This window comes from Gadus morhua, chromosome 6, assembly GCF_902167405.1.
Source record: "Gadus morhua chromosome 6, gadMor3.0, whole genome shotgun sequence".
In the NCBI taxonomy this organism is placed as follows: Eukaryota; Metazoa; Chordata; class Actinopteri; order Gadiformes; family Gadidae; genus Gadus; species Gadus morhua.
The window spans coordinates 18,549,487-18,570,890 of NC_044053.1; the positions used below are offsets into that span (position 1 = coordinate 18,549,487).

Sequence of the window (21,404 nt, forward strand, 5' to 3'; positions counted from 1 at the left end):
CAATCAGTAAAAAAAACCAGCAATCACTAATAACATCGTTTATTACTTTTTAATTGTTTAACAATTTTTTTCACAACATTGAAATGGTTACAGTCAGAAAGTTAGGCCTACATGATCATGCCAAAAAACAGACATCTTATTGAGAGTTTAAACGGGATTCACGTCTCTTGAAAAACCTGTTAAAAGAAGAAGATATATCTCTTATTCAATCTAAACAAATTACAATCCACTTTGAGTTTTTCAAAGTTTAAATAGTAGGCCTATTGATTTGAGCAGACTGATTACGGATAACCTTGTCTGGGACTCTCACCAGATGTAAATATATACAAGCAGGACGACCAACAGGAGACCTCCAACAGAGCAAGCAGCCAACAGCGAGGACACTCTCATGACATATGATGTATCTGGGTTGGATACATATCAAACTACACATGATGCAGGCATGTATATACGTCCTGATTCATGTCAACATACAGACCTTATAAATAAATGACACATAATGGACGAATAATAGATGAATGTGCATTGGAATAGATAATAATAATCATAATAGATAAATAATGTGAGGTATTCTTCGCCTCTTACCTGTTACTTTCGCCCAGAGAACACAGGAGCTGTTGAAAGCCTGAAAAATGTAATATTTAAGTTAATTTCATTCCAAAGTTTTTACCCTTTTACTATTAACATACCCTTTCCATATTACTGTTGTGGAAATATTAATCCTAAGTAAAATTTATAACTATAAAACCTAAATCATAACTATAAATATATAGCATAGCCAAATTATATAAACTTTGTTGATATAGTTACTAGTCAATTTAAAATGTATTTGCACTCATTCCCCTTGGATCTTGAGATATCTATCTCCCTTCCTTTCTCTAACTGATAGGTGTTTAGATAATTTGCAATTTCACAGTAGCCACGGGTCTGATGCTGAGGCCAATCTGCTGACTTCTTTGTTGTGTAGATTCCTTTAACCATCTTGCAGCCTTGCTTGCAGCCTTGGAGACATGTCCATATCCGTAGTGCAATTTAACTTGTCTCTCCCGCCATTGCTGACCTCAGCCGTGGCCAATCTTAAGCTCTCCATCCTGGTCACTCCTCTCCCCTCTGTTGCCTCTGTCTCCCTATCAGAATCATGTCTACCAATCGTCTCCTTCAAGATGCTTGGTAAACTGCTGCCTGTATCTTCCCATGATCATGCTCTTAAATGAAATAAAATGTTTTACTGTCAAGAAGTGTCCTAAAAATAAACAGTCATCAGTTACTATTTTAAATAAAACTTTTTATGACTCCAAATGACTGGGATATTTTGACGTAAATTCAAGAGTTGACTTGAATCCCATCGAATGACCCGCCTCTTTCCACTGGCTGACCACTCGCAGAATGACGTAGTAGCTTGTTCCTCTCTTGAGTGGCGCATTAAGGAAGCCGCCGTGGAACCGTCCGTCCCCGACGGTGAAAATCATCTCCGTGTCGTTCATGTGGCCGAGAGGGAACTGCCCTGTGATGTACTGGCTGGACGGGGGCACCCCCTGAGAGGAGCCAGGTATCCCCCGGGATCTGCAGTCGAACACTACAGTCCCGTCTAAAGGCACCACGACCACCTGGTACACACTGCAACCCAAAAAGAAAACAACAGTGTTCTGTTTACATCACACTGCAACCCAAAAAGAAAACAACAGTGTTCTGTTTACATCACACTGCAACGCAAACAAACAAACTCAATGTTCTGTTTACATCACACTGACAAACAAAGCTGGTTGCTGGCCGCATGTCCTCTTATATCACTATATATGTAATATTTATTACCTGATGGCGTCTAAAGTGTGAGCTGAGCGCCTGAGCCTCAAGGTGGCGGGGGGAGCGTCCAGCTCTCGGTAGAGGACTAGCGGAGCCTGAGGCACTGCGGAGCGGGCGGACAACTTGTCAACATCATCACTGGCTTCAGATGGAAGCTTGAACCACACAGTTTACTGTTCGTCTTCCGTAGAAACAGAAATAGGGTTAGTATAGTGTGGATAGTCAGATAGATAGTTTATAGGAAAACACATTATGACCAATTGTGTCTTTGAATGTCCAATCTGTTAATCAGCATGTTTGATATTTATATTTATATATGTGTATATATATATATATATATATATATATATATATATATATATATATATATATATATATATATAGTATGTATAGCCTGTATAGTATTTATATAAAGTCTATATATTTGCCTGTGTAGTCTTTATATAGATCAGCCAAAGTATTTCAACAGAGGTCGTATAGGATTATCAGGTTCCTCTTCCACCAGCGATCATGGGTCTGCTCTGTGTTTGTGCCAGGGCATGCAAACACACTAACCTGGCTAAGTCTTCTAATCTAGGGACAGGCTGAGACAACATAGGTTGGTAAGCAGCACCTTGTAGGCTGGTGTTGGTGGTGATGTTGGCAGTGAATCTGGTGGATAACGCAATGACAGAGATGGTGTAGTTGGTGGCAGGCAGGAGACTGAGACAGACCTCCACCCACTTGTCCCAAGAGTGGAGGAGTTGCCTCTTCTCATGGCGGAAAGCCCCCTGGTAGTCTCTGGTGCCTCTGAACACCACCTGTTAGGGGACAGGAGTGCTGATTAAGTGATGGTTCTTCCATCGGCGTAGACGGTGTGGAATATATATACATAAAATATCCAATATGCACTGGAACGCCCAATAATACCCTAAGCCTGGAAATTCTTTCTGGCCATACAACACAAAAAATTTTGAGCATAACATTAACATTCTTGTCTTGGTTTGGTGAAACGGATGACAGATCACATTGGGCAGAACCTCGACTACTTGAAACCTCTACCTCACACTAAGGGCTTCGGCCTAACGCCCGAATATGAGGAGATAGTATCCATGGAAACCGAATTGAGCTCCGGAAAGAGTTCAGATAAGATGAAGCGTCTCCTGATTGGCTCTGACGCTTCCTCTTTAGGCGGGGCTTCAAACTTTAGCAGAATAAAACAATGCGCTCAATATTCTAAGTTCAGTGTTCACTCTCGAGATCTCAGGGCACCTATTGTAGTCTCTTACTACGTTCACCAAAACTGCCCTGTTTCTTATGGAAAGATGTTCAATTGAAAAAAGTGAGAGTTAAGCATATGGTGAAACGGGGGAAGACAATAGTGAGAGAAGGAGAAATATTGGAATATAATTATGTGAGATGAAGAAGGATCATTGGGTAATGGTGAAGGCTATTAGTGAAATGATGTTGGAGCCTGCAGAGATCTAATGTGACAGTCGATATTCACAGTGGGACTCGACTCTTGACTAAATGCATGCATGCCATGCTACAAGCCAAATGATCCATTTGTTCATCCAACCATACACCAGCATAATTTACAGTTGTTGCTAACCAAAGAAACACATACTGGACACCATATGAATTGAAATGCAAACCTCAGCAGCCAATCGGCTGTCTTACCTTATAAATCTCCTTGTCTACGTCATTCTTCTCTGCCCTCCACTGCAGACACTTTTCATTAAAGACGCGCAGGTCATTCACAGCTGGTTTAACTTCTGCAGGATAACAGAAGAACACATGGGCCTTTATGACTTCACACTTCGTTATCAGGCCTCTTGCTCAGGGAGGCCTACAGGTGGGCTGCAGACATCGGACCCCCAACCCACAACCTTCCAGCAGGAAACCAATGAAAAGAAATATAACCATTTCATTCATAACGCTAGTAAACTAAGATGCCTGCAATGCATTGAATATCTCCCATGGGTTTTCCCTCTCACCTGTGCACTTCAGCGTTGCCTTCTGCCACTGCCCAGCTTTGCCACACACAGAGACGCTGCTCCCTCTGCTGCTGCGGTATCCGTCCAGGCAGCGATGCACGGTCACGCTACTGTTGTACCAGGCCACCTCCGCATGGGCCAGCGATGGAGCGGGCCCACACCTAGCTGGGGTCCAGGATGATGAACGGATGAATGTAAAGGTAAATAATAGTTAATATAAATAATTCTCATGGAAGGGTAATAATAATTACCCTTCCATGAGAATGGTCAAATAAATCATGCAAATGGAATCCCATGTGTCATGTCATACTGCAACATTGTGGAATTGAGAGCCCTGAACCCTCTTGTTTAGGATGGTGTGCCTCCACTGCACCCTCCAGTGCAAGGCTATTCAACCTCCTTAACAAGTCGGCCAAGTCGGCCTCGGACAAAACTACGTGAATGAATCGCTACAAATAAATCGTACTTAAAGTATTGTTAACTTAATATATATAGTACTACTACATGGAATAAACTTGTCAGACGCATTCCTTCCTTCTTCACTTCTTCAATTATAAAAGATTTTGTTCTCACATATTTTGGACACGTATTTAGAATTCAACAATGTTGTTTGAATCACCACAAAACAGAACTACTGTACATATGAGACATTTTGAGCCAGTGAGTCGGTGAGAAAGATTGCACTGCCTGGTTTGCCTAGTTTGGCTCATCCTGATACACTCATGCAGCTTCTCATAGGTCATGGAGCAACGTGCACTTGTTCTGATGGCATTCATATGAGAAAAGCTAGACTCACACGTATCGGTTGAGCCAAACATTGTCAGAATAAGTGATGCCAGTTCCTGATTGTGGGGGGGTACTGATACTGGCTAGTATCACCGGCTACACACAGAAACCTGATTTGCATGCAACTATGTTTCTCCTTTATTTTATTTATTTTTTGCATGCAACCTCTTGCGGGCCAGAAAAAAATTAAGAGGGGCCGCATTTGGCCCATGGGCCGCTAGTTGAATAGGCCTGCTCTAGTGTTCAGGATGGTTTGACTCCACTGCACCCTCTAGTGTTCAGGATCGTGTGACTCCACTGCGCCCTCTATTGTTCTGGATGGTTTGACTCCACTGCACCCTCTAGTGTTCAGGATCGTGTGACTCCACTGCGCCCTCTAGTATCCTGGATGGTTTGACTCCACTCTACCCTCTAGTGTTCAGGATGGTTTGGCTTCACTGCACCCACCAAGGAGGAATGATTTCCCAATGAAAGTTTTCATCAAATCACATATTTATTGAGCATTGGATTTCCCCCTAAACACACACTGAAAAATCTAGGCCAGATGTCTGACAATTAAACATACAAGGAGAGTATCAGACAGGAGCGTTTGGTACTTCTATGGGGACAAGAGACGGATTAAAGCGAACATCTTGTGAAAAAACTGTGCTATGTATGAGCACGGTACCTCTGCAGTTTAAAGGCACTTGTCCCCACTCTCCGGTCTCAGAACATGTGGAAACAGCGCCGACCTGTCCGCTCTCCAGGTAATAGCTGGCAGAACACATATAGAGCACCTTGCTGCCCGCTGAGCTGCGACCGTCCCACAACGGTTTAGTTCCAGGGACGATTAGTGGGGTTCCGCAACTCAGCTCTGCATGGGGGTTAATCAGCGCAGGACAGGAGCAATTAGTAATAGACCTATCATAACCCCAACCCTATGACATGCATGCTGGATCTCAGATAGCACGGTGTGTGTGTGTGTGTGTGTGTGTGTGTGTGTGTGTGTGTGTGTGTGTGTGTGTGTGTGTGTGTGTGTGTGTGTGTGTGTGTGTGTGTGTGTGTCCACATGTTTCTTAGTGCTCAATCCCTCTGAGAAAGTCTGAAGCGTCTTGTTTCTCAGGTCTTCAAGTGGAGAACAGTATTCTGGTCTGACCAGCAGAGAGCTGTTCCTCGGCGGGTGGTTGCTATCTACAGGACCTCATATGTACAGGGTAGTGTGTGTGTGCGTGCGTGCGTGCGTGCGTGCGTATGTGCATGCGTGTGTGCGTGCGCGTGTGTGTAACTGAAGTCAAGCTATACCTTCACAGCGCAGGTCTGACTCCTCCCACTGTCCGTCCTCTCCGCACACGGAGCGGTTGGTGGAGGGGGAGTGGCGGTTGGTGGAGGGGCGGTAGCCCTCCTCACACTGGTAGTGCAGCACGCTGCCCACGCGGGTACCGTTGTCCCACAACATCCTTGCATGCGGTTTAGATAAAGGTTCTCCACATTGGATTTCTACAAGAGATCATTGTGGTCATTCTAGGGAGCCATGGGTAAGTCCCAGTAACGAGGTTACGGTTACTTAAAGTTTCAACTGAATGTACTGGTGAAGCACCACATCATTACAAAGCAGGCAGTATCATACAATATTCACAATATGCTTATAATAGATTTGGTTAGATTGATTACTAAATGATATGCTGAAGATGATGACAGCTAAACAGATAAGCTTTAAAATAGAAACCGATTGTCAATCATGTGACTCATTTTTGGTCGCAAATGAATCTAAAAGGACAGAACAATTTAAACTTATTCACCAGCGATTCATTAGCTTAAAATGGATGTCAAGGAGAAATGGCGAAGAAAGGACATAAGTGAGTTTTTGGACTATTGGACATGGCGACTCTGGTGACTGTCCACTCTTTGACCATCGCTGCTCATCAGAATCATACGGGCACTCAAGCGATCGGTTGAATAACAGATAAATTAACATGATGAAAAGTCACTGGCCTGAAATTTTGAGTTGAGTCATAACGCTGGTAAACGAACGTGCGTTCACACCAAAATCGAATTTTTTGGACATCGACATTTTGTCGCGTGTTCGCCTGTTAGCTTATGCGAGTAGTCTGACTTTACTCGCGGGAGTGATTTGCGCAAGTTTGATCCTCAAGTTCCCCTGTGACACCAAAGTTTCTGCCAATTCCTTCTCAATCATGGCCGACATTACCACAACTACGAGTCTTTACGTGTTATGGAAGTACCAGAGACGTCGGAGAAGTGTTCTAGACAATCTAAACAATCCAGGAGCTCAGGCCAGAGTCCGGGAGCTCCGGCAGGAGTCCGGGGACTTCGGCGTGAGTCCACGTCCGGGAACTCCGGTGGGAGTCTGGGAGCTTGAGCGGTAGCTCCGGCAGGAGTCTGCAAACGGCAGTAATACCCCTCTCCTCCATGTTGCTAGCCTGGCTCCGCCCGCCTAAGTACTTCCGCTCAATTTGAATTTCCCTTCAGTACTCTGTGCAAATGAAATGAAATGAAGTGAAGTACGAGAGTCTGGTAGAACCAGGCTACCATGTTGCGGGGTCAAAGCCAAAGTTTATTTCCAGGCAATTCCTTCTCAACCGTGGCCAAGATAACCCTTACTATCAGTCTAGACCCCGACACAGTCAATTTAAATTCATAATATAATCCGGAGGCCGACGCAGCTTTTGGCCCTTATAATATCTATCATATTTTATACATAGTTATATATTATATTATGAATTAGGTAGATGCAGAGCTCCGGGAGTGTGCAAATGGCAACGATAACTTTGTACTCCATGTTGCGGTTCATTCTGGATTTCAGGATGAACGTTGTTTGGGGTCCATGATCACGCAAAATTTGCGGCCAAGTTCAATTATTTCGACTGGAGCGAATGTTTGCATGAGTAGAATCACGCTAATTCCGGGTGAACCAGGGTGTTCGTGCCGCAGTGAACAGTCGCCTCTAAACGCTTCTCTGCATTGACCTATGTATAGATTCGCCCTACCCCATGTTTTTTGGTGTGTGTAACCCAACCCCATTTGCTTTCCTGAAATGCATTGAATATCGCCGATGGGCCATGGTTTTTCCTCTCACCTATGCACTTCAGTGTTGCCTTCTGCCACTGCCCAGCATTGCCACAAACAGAGACGCTGCTCCCTCTGCTGCTGCGGTATCCGTCCACGCAGCGATGCACGGTCACGCTACTGTTGTACCAGGCCACCTCCGCATGGGCAAGCGATGGAGTGAGCCTACACCTAGCTGGGGTCCGGGATGATGAACGGATGAATGTGATGGTAAATAATATTAGAATCATTAGAAATGTGTCATCTCACACTGCGACATTGTGGAAGAGTTCAGGAGATAGCTGTGCCATCTAGTGTTCAGGATGGTTTGACTCCACTGCACCAATCAAGGGGAAATTATTCCCGAATGATATTATATGTTTCATCAAATCAAATAAGCACAGCTTCATCCAACACTATACTTTATTTAGCAGTGGATTTCCCCCTAAAAACACTCATAAATCTAGTCCAGATGTCTGACTTGAGTATTTTTTAAACTGCCAAATATGCCCGTCTTATACCAACACTGACCGAGGTAAACTATACCGGCTTGATTTTGCAACCCAATTAACCCTCTCGAACCCTACACATGTTGGACTTTTCATGTTCTTGGAAATGCGATTAGACGGTATTGCGGTACCAAGGGCGGGACTTGGATAGAGGTGTTGCTGACGCAGCGATATCAACATAAGTATCTTAAACTGGAGAGACTGTGAAATCCGCGACCTGCTGACCATCATGGGAGGGAGGTGATGCAGTCGCATTTGATAAAGACGGGAAAGATAGTGTGATCTATGAGAAAGTAGCAGAGGAACTTTCCTTAGGAGGCTTTTTTTGGGATACAAAGGTCAGCAAATAAAGAATATGTTGGCTTTTTACACTTGTAAATAGTTAATTGCATTTGTAGCTTACACTCAGATGTCATCTACTGATTCTTGCATGCGAGTGGCTTGAATAAAATAAAAATAAAAACATTCTGAGCATGCTAATTATTCTAAAGCGGTCTAGTCTCCTCACATAATCCCGCCTGCTCCAGTGAACCAAGCAATCCGGCTCCTTGATGAAGGGGGAATATACCCCCTCGGTTTTACACAGGCAAGACAGTTAAATTGCAGGGTGTGCCAAGCCTTGACAGTGACAGCTTGGCATGGTAAAAATACCTAATTAAACAAGTGTTTGGATCGTTTGGAACTTCTATTGGGACAAGAAACTGATCAAAAGCAAACATTGCATGAAAAGGAGAAGTAAAGTGTTTAATGAGCACGGTACCTCTGCAGTTTAAAGGCACGTGTCCCCACTCTCCGGTCTCAGAACATGTTGAAGTAAAGCTGCCCTGTCCGCTCTCCGGGTAATAGCTGGCAGAACACATATAGAGCACCTTGCTGCCCGCTGAGCTGCGACCGTCCCACATCGGTTTAGTTCCAGGGACTATTAGTGGGGTTCCGCAACTCACCTCTGCATGGGGGTTAATCAGCGCAGGACAGGAGCAATTAGTAATAGACCTATCATAACCCCAACCCTATGACATGCATGCTGGATCTCAGATAGCAGGGTGTGTGTGTGTGTGCGTGTGTGTGTATGTGTGTCTTTATCCACATGTTTCTTAGTGCTCAGCCCCTCTGAGGAAGTCTGCTTGGTTCCCGGGTCTTCAAGTGGAGAACAGTATTCTGGTCTGACCAGCAGAGAGCTGTTCCTCGGCGGATGGTTGCTATCTACAGGACCTCATATGTACAGGGTAGTGTGTGTGTGTGTGTGTGTGTGTGTGTGTGTGTGTGTGTGTGTGTGTGTGTGTGTGTGTGTGTGTGTGTGTGTGTGTGTGTGTGTGTGTGTGTGTGTGTGTGTGTGTGTGTGTGTGTGTAACTGAAGTCAAGCTATACCTTCACAGCGCAGGTCTGACTCCTCCCACTGTCCGTCCTCTCCGCACACGGAGCGGTTGGTGGAGGGGGAGTGGCGGTTGGTGGAGGGGCGGTAGCCCTCCTCACACTGGTAGTGCAGCACGCTGCCCACGCGGGTACCGTTGTCCCACAACATCCTTGCATGCGGTTTAGATAAAGGTTCTCCACATTGGATTTCTACAAGAGATCATTGTGGTCATTCCAGGGAGCCATGGGTAAGTCCCAGTAACGAGGTTACGGTTACTTAAAGTTTCAACTGAATGTACTGGTGAAGCACCACATCATTACAAAGCAGGCAGTATCATACAATATTCACAATATGCTTATAATAGATTTGGTTAGATTGATTACTACACGATAGTGAACAGATGCTGAAGATGATGAAAGCTAAACAGATAAGCTTTCAAATAGAAACAGATTGTCAATCATGTTACTCATTTTTTGGTCGCAAATGAATCTAAAAGGACAGAACAATTTAAACTTTGACTTAAAGGTGCTGCAGGTAATTAGCTAGCATGTTATGATTATGCGATTGCAATTGGCCCAGCGATTCATTAGCTTAAAATGGATGTCAAGGAGAAATGGCAAAGAAAAGACGTAAGAAGTGAGTTTTTGGACTATTGGACATGGCGACTCTGGTGACTGTTCACTCTTTGACCATCGCTGCTCATCAGAATCACACTGGCACCCAAACGATCGGTTCAATAACAGATGAATTAACATGATGTAAAGTAACTGGCCTGAACATTTTAGTTGAGTTATAACACTGGTAAACGAACGTGCGTTCACACCAAAATCGAATTTTGTCGCGTGTTCGCCTGTTAGCTTATGCGAGTAGTCTGACTTTACTCGCGGGAGTGATTTGCGCAAGTTTGATCCTCAAGTTCCCCTGTGACACCAAAGTTTCTGCCAATTCCTTCTCAATCATGGCCGACATTACCACCACTACGAGTCTTTACGTGTTGTGGAAGTACTAGAGACGTCCAAGAAGTGTTCTAGAATATCTATAAGACATTCTCAAACACTCCAGGAGCTCAGGCCAGAGTCCGGGAGCTCCGGCAGGAGTCCGGGGACTTCGGCGTGAGTCCACGTCCGGGAACTCCGGTGGGAGTCTGGGAGCTTGAGCGGTAGCTCTGGCAGGAGTCTGCAAACGCCAGTAATACCCCTCTCCTCCATGTTGCGGGGTCAAAGCCAACGTTTATTTCCGGCAATTCCTTCTCAACCGTGACCAAGATAACCCTTACTATCAGTCTAGACCCCGACACAGTCAATTTAAATTCATAATATAATCCGGAGGCGCAAACAGCTTTTGGCCCTTATAATATCTATATACATAGTTATTTATTATATTATGAATTAGGTAGATGTAGAGCTCCGGGAGTCTGCAAACGGCAACAATCACTTTGCCCTCCATTTTGCGGGTCACTCTGGATTTCAGGGTGAATGTTGTTTGGGGTCCATGACCAAGCATCACGCGAAATTCGCGGCCAAGTTCAATTATTTCGACTGGAGCAAATGTTAGCACGAGTAGAATCACGCTAATTCCGGGTGAACCAGGGTGTTCGTGCCGTAGTGAACATTCGCCTCTAAACGCGTCTTTGCATTGACTTTGTATAGATTCGCCCTACCCCATGTTTTTTGGTGTGTGTACCCCAACCCCATTTGCTTTCCTGAAATGCATTGAATATCGCAGATGGGCCATGGTTTTTCCTCTCACCTATGCACTTCAGTGTTGCCTTCTGCCACTGCCCAGCATTGCCACAAACAGAGACGCTGCTCCCTCTGCTGCTGCGGTATCCGTCCACGCAGCGATGCACGGTCACGCTACTGTTGTACCAGGCCACCTCCGCATGCGCCAGCGATGGAGTGAGCCTACACCTAGCTGGGGTCCGGGATGATGAAGGGATGAATGTGATGGTAAATAATATTAGAATCATTATAAATGTGTCATGTCACACTGCAACATTGTGGAAGAGTTCAGGAGATAGCTGCGCCATCCAGTGTTCAGGATGGGTTGACTCCACTGCACCAATCAAGGGGAAATTATTCCCGAATGAAATTATATGTTTCATCAAATCAAATGAGCACAGCTTCATCCAAAACTATACTTTCATTAAGCAGTGGATTTCCCCCTAAAAACACTCATAAATCTAGTCCAGATGTCTGACTTTAGTACTTTTTACACTGCCAAATATGCCCGTTTTATACCCATCTTTTTCCCAGCATTGTCCACGTTTACACTGCCCGAGGTAAAATATACCGGCTTGATTTTGCAACCCAATTAACCCTCTCGAACTCTAGACACATTGGAGATTTCATATTCATGGAAATGCGATTAGACGGTATCGCGGTACCAAGGGCGGGACTTGGATAGAGGTGTTGGTGACGCAGCGATATCAACATGAGTAGTTTAAACTGGAGAGACTGTGAAATCCGCGACCTGCTGACCATCCTGGGAGGGAGGTGATGCAGTCGCATTTGATAAAGACGGGAAAGATAATGTGATCTATGAGAAAGTAGCAGAGGAACTTTCCTTACGAGGCTTTTGTTGGGATAAAAAGGTCAGCAAATATAGAATATGTTGAATTTTTACACTTGTAAATAGGTAATTGCATTTGTAGCTTACACTCAGATGTCATCTACTCATTCTTGCATGCGAGTGGCTTGAATAAAACAAAAATAAAAACATTCTGAGCATGCTAATTATTCTAAAGCGGTCTAGTCTCCTCATATAATCCCGCCTGCTCCAGTGAACCACGCAATCCGGCTCCTTGATGAAGGGGGAATATACCCCCTCGGTTTTACACAGGCAAGACAGTTAAATTGCAGGGTGTGCCAAGCCGTGACAGTACCAGCTTGGCATGGTAAAAATACCTGATTAAACAAGTGTTTGGATCGTTTGGAACTTCTATTGGGACAAGAAACTGATCAAAAGCAAACATTGCATGAAAAGGAGAAGTAAAGTGTTTAATGAGCACGGTACCTCTGCAGTTTAAAGGCACGTGTCCCCACTCTCCGGTCTCAGAACATGTTGAAATAAAGCTGCCCTGTCCACTCTCCGGGTAATAGCTGGCAGAACACATATAGAGCACCTTGCTGCCCGCTGAGCTGCGACTGTCCCACATCCATTTAGTTCCAGGGACGATTAGTGGGATTCCGCAACTCACCTCTGCATGGGGGTTAATCAGCGCCGGACAGGAGCAATTAGTAATAGACCTATCATAACCCCAACCCTAATGACATGCATGCTGGATCTCAGATAGCAGGGTGTGTGTGTGTGTGTGCGTGTGTGTGTATGTGTGTCTTTATCCACATGTTTCTTAGTGCTCAGCCCCTCTGAGGAAGTCTGAAGCGTCTTGGTTCCCGGGTCTTCAAGTGGAGAACAGTATTCTGGTCTGACCAGCAGAGAGCTGTCCCTCGGCGGATGGTTGCTATCTACAGGATCTCATATGTACAGGGTAGTGTGTGTGTGTGTGTGTGTGTGTGTGTGTGTGTGTGTGTGTGTGTGTGTGTGTGTGTGTGTGTGTGTGTGTGTGTGTGTGTGTGTGTGTGTGTGTGTGTGTGTGTGTGTGTGTGTGTGTAACTGAAGTCAAGCTATACCTTCACAGCGCAGGTCTGACTCCTCCCACTGTCCGTCCTCTCCGCACACGGAGCGGTTGGTGGAGGGGGAGTGGCGGTTGGTGGAGGGGCGGTAGCCCTCCTCACACTGGTAGTGCAGCACGCTGCCCACGCGGGTACCGTTGTCCCACAACATCCTTGCATGCGGTTTAGATAAAGGTTCTCCACATTGGATTTCTACAAGAGATCATTGTGGTCATTCTAGGGAGCCATGGGTAAGTCCCAGTAACGAGGTTACGGTTACTTAAAGTTTCAACTAAATGTACTGGTGAAGCACCACATCATTACAAAGCAGGCAGTATCATACAATATTCACAATATGCGTATAATAGATTTGGTTAGATTGATTACTACACGATAGTGAACAGATGCTGAAGATGATGACAGCTAAACAGATAAGCTTTAAAATAGAAACCGATTGTCAATCATGTTACTCATTTTTGGTCGCAAATGAATCTAAAAGAACAGAACAATTTAAACTTTGACTTAAAGGTGCTGCAGGTAATTAGCTAGCATGTTATGATTATGCGATTGCAATTGGCCCAGTGATTCATTAGCTTAAAATGGATGTCAAGGAGAAATGGCAAAGAAAGGACGTAAGAAGTGAGTTTTTGGACTATTGGACATGGCGACTCTGGTGACTGTTCACTCTTTGACCATCGCTGCTCATCAGAATCACACTGGCACCCACGCGATCGGTTCAATAACAGATGAATTAACATGATGTAAAGTAACTGGCCTGAAAATTTGAGTTGAGTTATAACACTGGTAAACGAACGTGCGTTCAAACCAAAATCGAATTTTGTCGCGTGTTCGCCTGTTAGCTTATGCGAGTAGTCTGACTTTACTCGCGGGAGTGATTTGCGCAAGTTTGATCCTCAAGTTCCCCTGTGACACCAAAGTTTCTGCCAAATCCATCTCAACCATGGCCGACATTACCACCACTACGAGTCTTCACGTGCTGTGGAAGTACTAGAGACGTCGAAGAAGTGTTCTAGAATATCTATAAGATATTCTCAAACACTCCAGGAGCTCAGGCCAGAGTCCGGGAGCTCCGGCAGGAGTCCGGGGACCTCGGCGTGAGTCCACGTCCGGGAACTCCGGTGGGAGTCTGGGAGCTCGAGCGGTAGCTCCGGCAGGAGTCTGTAAACGGCAGTAATACCAGAGCCCGTCTATAGGCCTATCATAACCCCAACCCTAATGACATGCATGCTGGATCTCAGTTAGCAGGGTGTGTGTCTTCTCCCCGTTGACTTTGATCAAAGTTTTAAGTGCCATGTTTCTAGGGCCTTCAAGTGGAGGACAGTATTCTGGCCCAACCACCAGAGAGCTGTTCCTCGGTGGGCTTATTTATCTCCAGGACCTCATACGTACAGGATAATGTATTTGTGTGTGTGTATTAACTGAAACCACGTCAAGCTGTCGCTTCCCACCACAGGGCTGACTGGGTTAGGACAGCGAACTTCACTGTGGAAGAAGTGGAATGGTGATAATTTTTATGGAGAGGCCTAAACTGGTCAGTTAAACGTGACTGAACGGTGACTCAAAATACTTGTGTAACAGTGACTTTACTAAGGCTCTACCACCACATATGTTAAGTGTAACAGTGCCTTTACTAAGGCTCTACCACCACATATGTTAAGTGCAACAGTGAATTTACTAAGGCTCTACCACCACATATGTTAAGTGTAACAGTGCCTTTATTAAGGCTATACCATCCATTGTTAGGTGCAACAGTAATGGGACAGAGGCACCTTTACAGCCTTTCCCCTCCCATTGTCGACTAGGGCTGCACACTGAGACAGGCTCCCCTCCCACGTTCTGATGTCCAGGGTGAAACCGTTCAGCGCCAGTGAGCCCAGCCCGGAGGTCTGGTCCCAGCGCAGTATGTGAGCATGAGGCGGGGTCCGAGGAGAGCCACAGTCCCCCTCTAAGGGCCCAACAGGGTCAGAGCCGAGAGCCACAGTCCCCCTCTAAGGGCCCAACAGGGTCAGAGCTGAGAGCCACAGTCCCCCTCTAAGGGCCCAACAGGGTCAGAGCTGAGAGCCACAGTCCACCTCTAAGGGCCCAACAGGGACAGAGCTGAGAGCCACAGTCCACCTCTAAGGGCCCAACAGGGTCAGAGCTGAGAGCCACAGTCCCCCTCTACTGGCTCATATTTAAAAATACAACACTATTGTCATCAACAATAGTGATGTCCAACATATCATTAATCTCTAAACCTCTTAAAAAATAAGTGCTCATATAATTACATTACCTCAACAACATGCTCTCTTACGTCCACAAACATCTCATATAACGAACAGACCTCAACAACATGCTCTCTTACGTCCACAAACATCTCATATAACGAACAGACCTCAATAACATGCTCTCTTACGTCCACAAACATCTCATATAATGAACAGACCTCAACAACATGCTCTCTTACGTCCACAAACATCTCATATAACGAACAGACCTCAACAACATGCTCTCTGACCTCCACAAACATCTCATTTGATAAACATACCTCAACAACATGCTCTCTGACCTCCACAAACATCTCATATAACGAACAGACCTCAACAACATGCTCTCTGACCTCCACAAACATCTCATATAACGAACAGACCTCAACAACATGCTCTATTACGTCCACAAACATCTCATATAACGAACAGACCTCAACAACATGCTCTCTTACGTCCACAAACATCTCATTTGATAAACACACCTCAACAACATGCTCTCTGACCTCCACAAACATCTCATATAACGAACAGACCTCAACAACATGCTCTCTTACGTCCACAAACATCTCATATAACGAACAGACCTCAACAACATGCTCTCTGACCTCCACAAACATCTCATATAATGAACAGACCTCAACAACATGCTCTCTTACGTCCACAAACATCTCATATAACGAACAGACCTCAACAACATGCTCTCTTACGTCCACAAACATCTCATATAACGAACAGACCTCAACAACATGCTCTCTTACGTCCACAAACATCTCATATAATGAACAGGCCTCAACACCATGCTTTCTTTCCTCCACAAACATCTCATTTGATAAACATTCCTAAAGAACATGCTCTCTGACCTCGACAAACATCTCATTTGATAAACATTCCTAAACAACATGCTCTCTGACCTCGACAAACATCTCATATAATTAAATTGCCCAACACGCTGTCTTACCTTGACAAAGCGGGGCTGGCCGGCTCCAGGTTCCGTCCGGCCCACATGTGGATGAGTTGTCTCCCCGTCTCCACTGGAAGCCATCCTTGCAGCCCATGAGGACCACGCTGCCGTAGGCGGTGCCGTTGGTGGACAGCACCTGCACTGCCTCTCCGGCGGGAGGGGGGCCACAGTCCACCACTGGAGAAGAGGAGAGAACTCTGTGTTTAGACCAAGGCAACAGGACTCCGGCTGGTTGCAGGTTTCTGTAAGTCAGCTTACAGGGAGCATCTCTACCACCACATATGTTAAGTGTAACAGTGCCTTTACTAAGGCTCTACCACCACATATGTTAAGTGTAACAGTGCCTTTACTAAGGCTCTACCACCACATATGTTAAGTGTAACAGTGCCTTTACTAAGGCTCTACCACCACATATGTTAAGTGTAAAGGTGCCTTTACTAAGGCTCTACCACCACATATGTTAAGTGTAACAGTGCCTTTACTAAGGCTCTACCACCACATATGTTAAGTGTAACAGTGCCTTTACTAAGGCTCTACCACCACATATGTTAAGTGTAACAGTGCCTTTACTAAGGCTCTACCACCACATATGTTAAGTGTAACAGTGCCTTTACTAAGGCTCTACCACCACATATGTTAAGTGTAACAGTGCCTTTACTAAGGCTCTACCACCACATATGTTAAGTGTAACAGTGCCTTTACTAAGGCTCTACCACCACATATGTTAAGTGTAACAGTGAATTGACTACGGCTTTACCACCACATATGTTAAGTGTAACAGTGCATTTACTAAGGCTCTACCACCACATATGTTAAGTGTAACAGTGAATTGACTACGGCTTTACCACCACATATGTTAAGTGTAACAGTGCCTTTATTAAGGCTCTACCATCCATTGTTAGGTGCAACAGTAATGGGACAGAGGCACCTTTACAGCCTTTCCCCTCCCATTGTCGACTAGGGCTGCACGCTGAGACAGGCTCCCCTCCCACGTTCTGATGTCCAGGGTGAAACCGTTCAGCACCAGTGAGCCCAGCCCGGAGGTCTGGTCCCAGCGCAGTATGTGAGCATGAGGCGGGGTCCGAGGAGAGCCACAGTCCAGCTCTAAGGGGCCAACAGGGTCAGAGCTGAGAGCCACAGTCCACCTCTAAGGGCCCAACAGGGTCAGAGCTGAGAGCCACAGTCCAGCTCTAAGGGCCCAACAGGGTCAGAGCCGAGAGCCACAGTCCACCTCTAAGGGCCCAACAGGGTCAGAGCTGAGAGCCACAGTCCACCTCTACTGGCTCATATTTAAAAATACAACACTATTGTCATCAACAATAGTGATGTCCAACATATCATTAATCTCTAAACCTCTTAAAAAATAAGTGCTCATATAATTACATTACCCTTAACAACATGCTCTCTTACGTCCACCAACATCTCATATAACAAACAGACCTCAACGACATGCTTTCTTACGTCTACAAACATCTCATATAATGAACAGGCCTCAACTCCATGCTTTCTTTCCTCCACAAACATCTCATTTGATAAACATTCCTAAACAACATGCTCTCTGACCTCGACGAACATCTCATATAATTAAATTGCCCAACACGCTGTCTTACCTTGACAAAGCGGGGCTGGCCGGCTCCAGGTTCCGTCCGGCCCACATGTGGATGAGTTGTCTCCCCGTCTCCACAGGAAGCCATCCTTGCAGCCCATGAGGACCACGCTGCCGTAGGCGGTGCCGTTGGTGGACAGCACCCGCACTGCCTCTCCGGCGGGAGGGGGGCCACAGTCCACCACTGGAGAAGAGGAGAGAACTCTGTGTTTAGACCAAGGCAACAGGACTCCGGCTGGTTGCAGGTTTCTGTAAGTCAGCTTACAGGGAGCATGACTCACCCGGAGAGAAAAGTCAAGAGAAATTAATAGACCTCTAAGGTCAACAGCAAACCCTTCTTATTGAAGTGGAATGAAAACGTGAACAGAAGCACGCACCCTTGCAGGAGCCCTTGTCCCTGAGGGGCTGGAGGGGATCTGAGGCGTTGTGCGCTCTGTAACCTAGGAGGCAGCGGCACTCAAAGTCCCCCTCCAGGTTGACACAGCGCGCCCCCTCTCCACACACCGCAGGGTGCCTCCCGCACTCATCAATGTCTGGCCAAAAGAAAGGAGCACAAGAGGTGCATGACACTGGGTTAGCCAGTTTGGGAATGGACATATCGATCTACATAGACATAAATAGCTTTGTTCAATACCGTTTAAAAGAGCTTCTCCGCAGGCTAGACAATCGAATGCCTAACCTGCTGCACAATGACACGCACACACCAGGCACAGACACACAACTCACCCCCCACAAGGTGTGAGGAGCCCTACGCCCTCACCCTGGCAGTACGTCCCGTCGTTCGGGGTGAAGGAGGTCCTGTGGTTCGAGGGTCTGAAGCCCCCCATACAGGTGCAGGCATAGCTGCCCACGGTGTTGTGGCAGGCGGCGCGGGGGCCACAGATCTTCCTCGCTCCGATCTGACATTCGTCTTTGTCTGAGAGCCCAGCGCCAGACAACATCAGTTCATGGTTTTCTTCATACATCTGTTCTCATTTATATTTTCACAGAGGTCATCGTTGGACGTGTTACGCATTTTCAACATATAGTGAGAGTAAGTTCATATTTTGAAATGGGAATAACAGTCAATGAAATCAGTAGAGGTGCATAAAAAACACAATTAGGACAGCAAGAATTAAAGCTTCTTGGTTTTCCCTTTCTGATTCAGCGATCATGTTCTTCTGTACCTTTTCACTAAAGAGGGGGATTCAGCCTCTTTCGTAGTGTGTTTACTCACACACACGCACACAGCACACAGACACACACACACACACACACACAGACAGACACACACACACACACACACACACACACACACACACACACACACACACACACACACACACACACACACACACACACACACACACACACAATAGCTCATCTGGAAAGTGACAAATGACACGCAAGCCTCCAGAATATTAATCTGAAGACATGTTTCAGGTTGAGACAAGTCAATGTTCTATTATCTTGTCTATAATCAATGTGCATTTCTTTTCGTGGAAGATTTTTTGCTAAAGTACCTTTCAATGCCGTGAGTGCTTACATTCTTAGCATGTTTGGTCCCAGAAAAAATCCTGCCTATAACCCTAAGTTTTAAATACCTTGCTCCATTGAGCAACACAACCTTTCCCAGAGCATGTGTTCTGTTTCTTATAGCTACTTAGCTACTATACCAATTTGTATCAATGGCTTGATTGGTCCCAGCCTAACTTGTAGGACTAGACTGAGAGTCTGCCGATGAGGATGAGAACTAGGAGCTACGTCAGCCCTTGGCTGATCTAACCCCCCAGGGGAGGAAGGTGACCATACCTTGGCAGAGGGTCCTCCCGTTCCCGATGAAGCCGTACATGCAGATGCATACATGGCCCGAGCCGTCCTGCGGGATTGAGCACGTGGCGTTGGCGTGACACGAGGCACAGATATCCCCCGCCGGCCTGCCTGCTTGGGTCCAGATAACACCTCAGTATCTCATGGTGGATCTCTCTGAAAACCGTCTCTCTTTTCATAGCAAATCTGAATTTTCTTTCGTGTCACTCACTTTTACGGCTTTAATTTTGGCCGATGGGCAGATTAGCAGCCTACACACAATAAACAGGGTTGGATGAGTAGTTTATGTCTCAGTGTCGTAATAATGGGGACTTTAACAGCAGCTTTTGTGTTTATGTTTTCATTAGTGACAAAAACTACATGATTAAATCATCCTTCCTAATAATTCTTCATAAAAATAGTTACATGACGAAAAAAACCATCATGCATTAATATACAAATTGGAAAGCAGAAATTGCATTTTTGTAATAATGTATTATTATAAATTAGATATGTTTTACTTAAGACATAAAGTAAATGAACGTGGCCTTCTCACCTGGGATAACAGAAAGCAGAACGATCCAGATCACGTGTCCTCGGTCCATCCTCCGTCCTGAGAGTGTCCCGGCGTCTTTAACTCTCAATCATCTTCGTCTCTGTGAAAACATCTGTTTTATCCTGGTCTTCTCCTCAGGCCCAGTGCTGCTGGCGGTCCTGATAAGCAGGATCAGGAGCTGCAGCTCGTTTCCCCTCTCAACGCCCGCCCTGGAATCTGGGTTTTGTGGCTTTGGTGGACATCCTGTTCAAACGGTTGGGTTATTGTGGTTTGCTTGTGCTGCTGTCAGTGATACGCAGCGAACACCCTGACGTTGATTCAGGCTTCACCCTCCTGCGTGGGAGGGGTCAGGCTCTTATCATTGGCCCCCGGTGCCTGGATGAAGCTTCCCCATGTTTCGTCCTATCAGCTGACAGCTCATTAGTGAGAGGCCAATCCTTTAACTTTGAAATATACCGGGATACATCTTCCCAAACAGGCCTCCAGATTCAGAGGCACCCAGAGCAGAGGTGACTGAGGTTAACTAGCTGAGGGACTGGTGGTGACTGAGGTTAACCAGTTAACTAGCAGAGGGACTGGTGGTGACTGAGGTTAACCAGTTAACTAGCAGAGGGACTGGTGGTGGCAAATCACCTGAGTTGGTTTTGCATAGAACTCAGGAACAGTCTCGGAGCTCCGCGTTATATCCTAATTGTGTGGCCTTCCTTAAGATGCCTTTGACGTTCATGCCCACAATGTCCAAAATACATTCCATACAGTAATTCAAGCATTACGTACAAAAGGGTTACATATTAAACATAGTTACATGAAGTTTACATATGATGCATTACAGTTATATGAAGTGAGGTTTTTGATTACAATCCATTCATCGCCTTGTTTATTAACCTGATCTTAAATCACCATGACTTACAACATGTGTTTAAGAGATGAGCCCTGTGAAAGCAATATCAATTTAAACAGTAAAATATGTATTTGTGATAGTTAGCAATGCAACTTTGTGGGGCATATACAGTCATAATCTTAAAGCTGATACTGTCTGATTTTAACCGAGGTATGGATTACTTAACTTAACTCTAACTTGAAGCCTACAGAATATAGATTCTAAAGCCACAGACGAGGACCCATGGGGGATAACA

The 21,404-nt window shown here is 45.5% G+C and overlaps 1 protein-coding gene across 13 annotated transcripts; it reads right to left on the bottom strand.

Annotated features, from left to right (window-relative positions):
- Positions 1 to 23: 23 nt before the first annotated feature.
- On the bottom strand, positions 24 to 20,576 carry susd1 (sushi domain containing 1). 13 transcript variants are annotated; one of them, XM_030359617.1, is made up of 23 exons: positions 20,269 to 20,575; positions 19,945 to 19,984; positions 19,716 to 19,844; positions 18,685 to 18,840; positions 18,302 to 18,457; positions 17,929 to 18,108; positions 16,316 to 16,495; positions 13,106 to 13,300; positions 12,489 to 12,674; positions 11,223 to 11,387; positions 9,488 to 9,682; positions 8,880 to 9,065; positions 7,642 to 7,806; positions 5,847 to 6,041; positions 5,233 to 5,418; positions 3,780 to 3,944; positions 3,463 to 3,557; positions 2,417 to 2,603; positions 1,813 to 1,906; positions 1,359 to 1,617; positions 586 to 625; positions 311 to 404; positions 24 to 176 (listed from the first exon to the last, which is right to left on the bottom strand). In XM_030359617.1, the coding sequence occupies exons 3-23, from the start codon at positions 19,753 to 19,755 to the stop codon at positions 137 to 139; spliced, it is 3,159 nt and encodes a 1,052-aa protein (XP_030215477.1). In that variant the 5' UTR covers positions 19,756 to 19,844; positions 19,945 to 19,984; positions 20,269 to 20,575; the 3' UTR covers positions 24 to 136. The 13 variants fall into 13 exon arrangements, 11 of the variants coding, with proteins under 11 accessions (XP_030215477.1, XP_030215476.1, XP_030215475.1 ...); XM_030359616.1 differs by having other exon boundaries at positions 19,716 to 19,847; XR_003977178.1 differs by lacking the exon at positions 19,945 to 19,984 and having other exon boundaries at positions 311 to 425; positions 19,716 to 19,847.
- Positions 20,577 to 21,404: the final 828 nt, after the last annotated feature.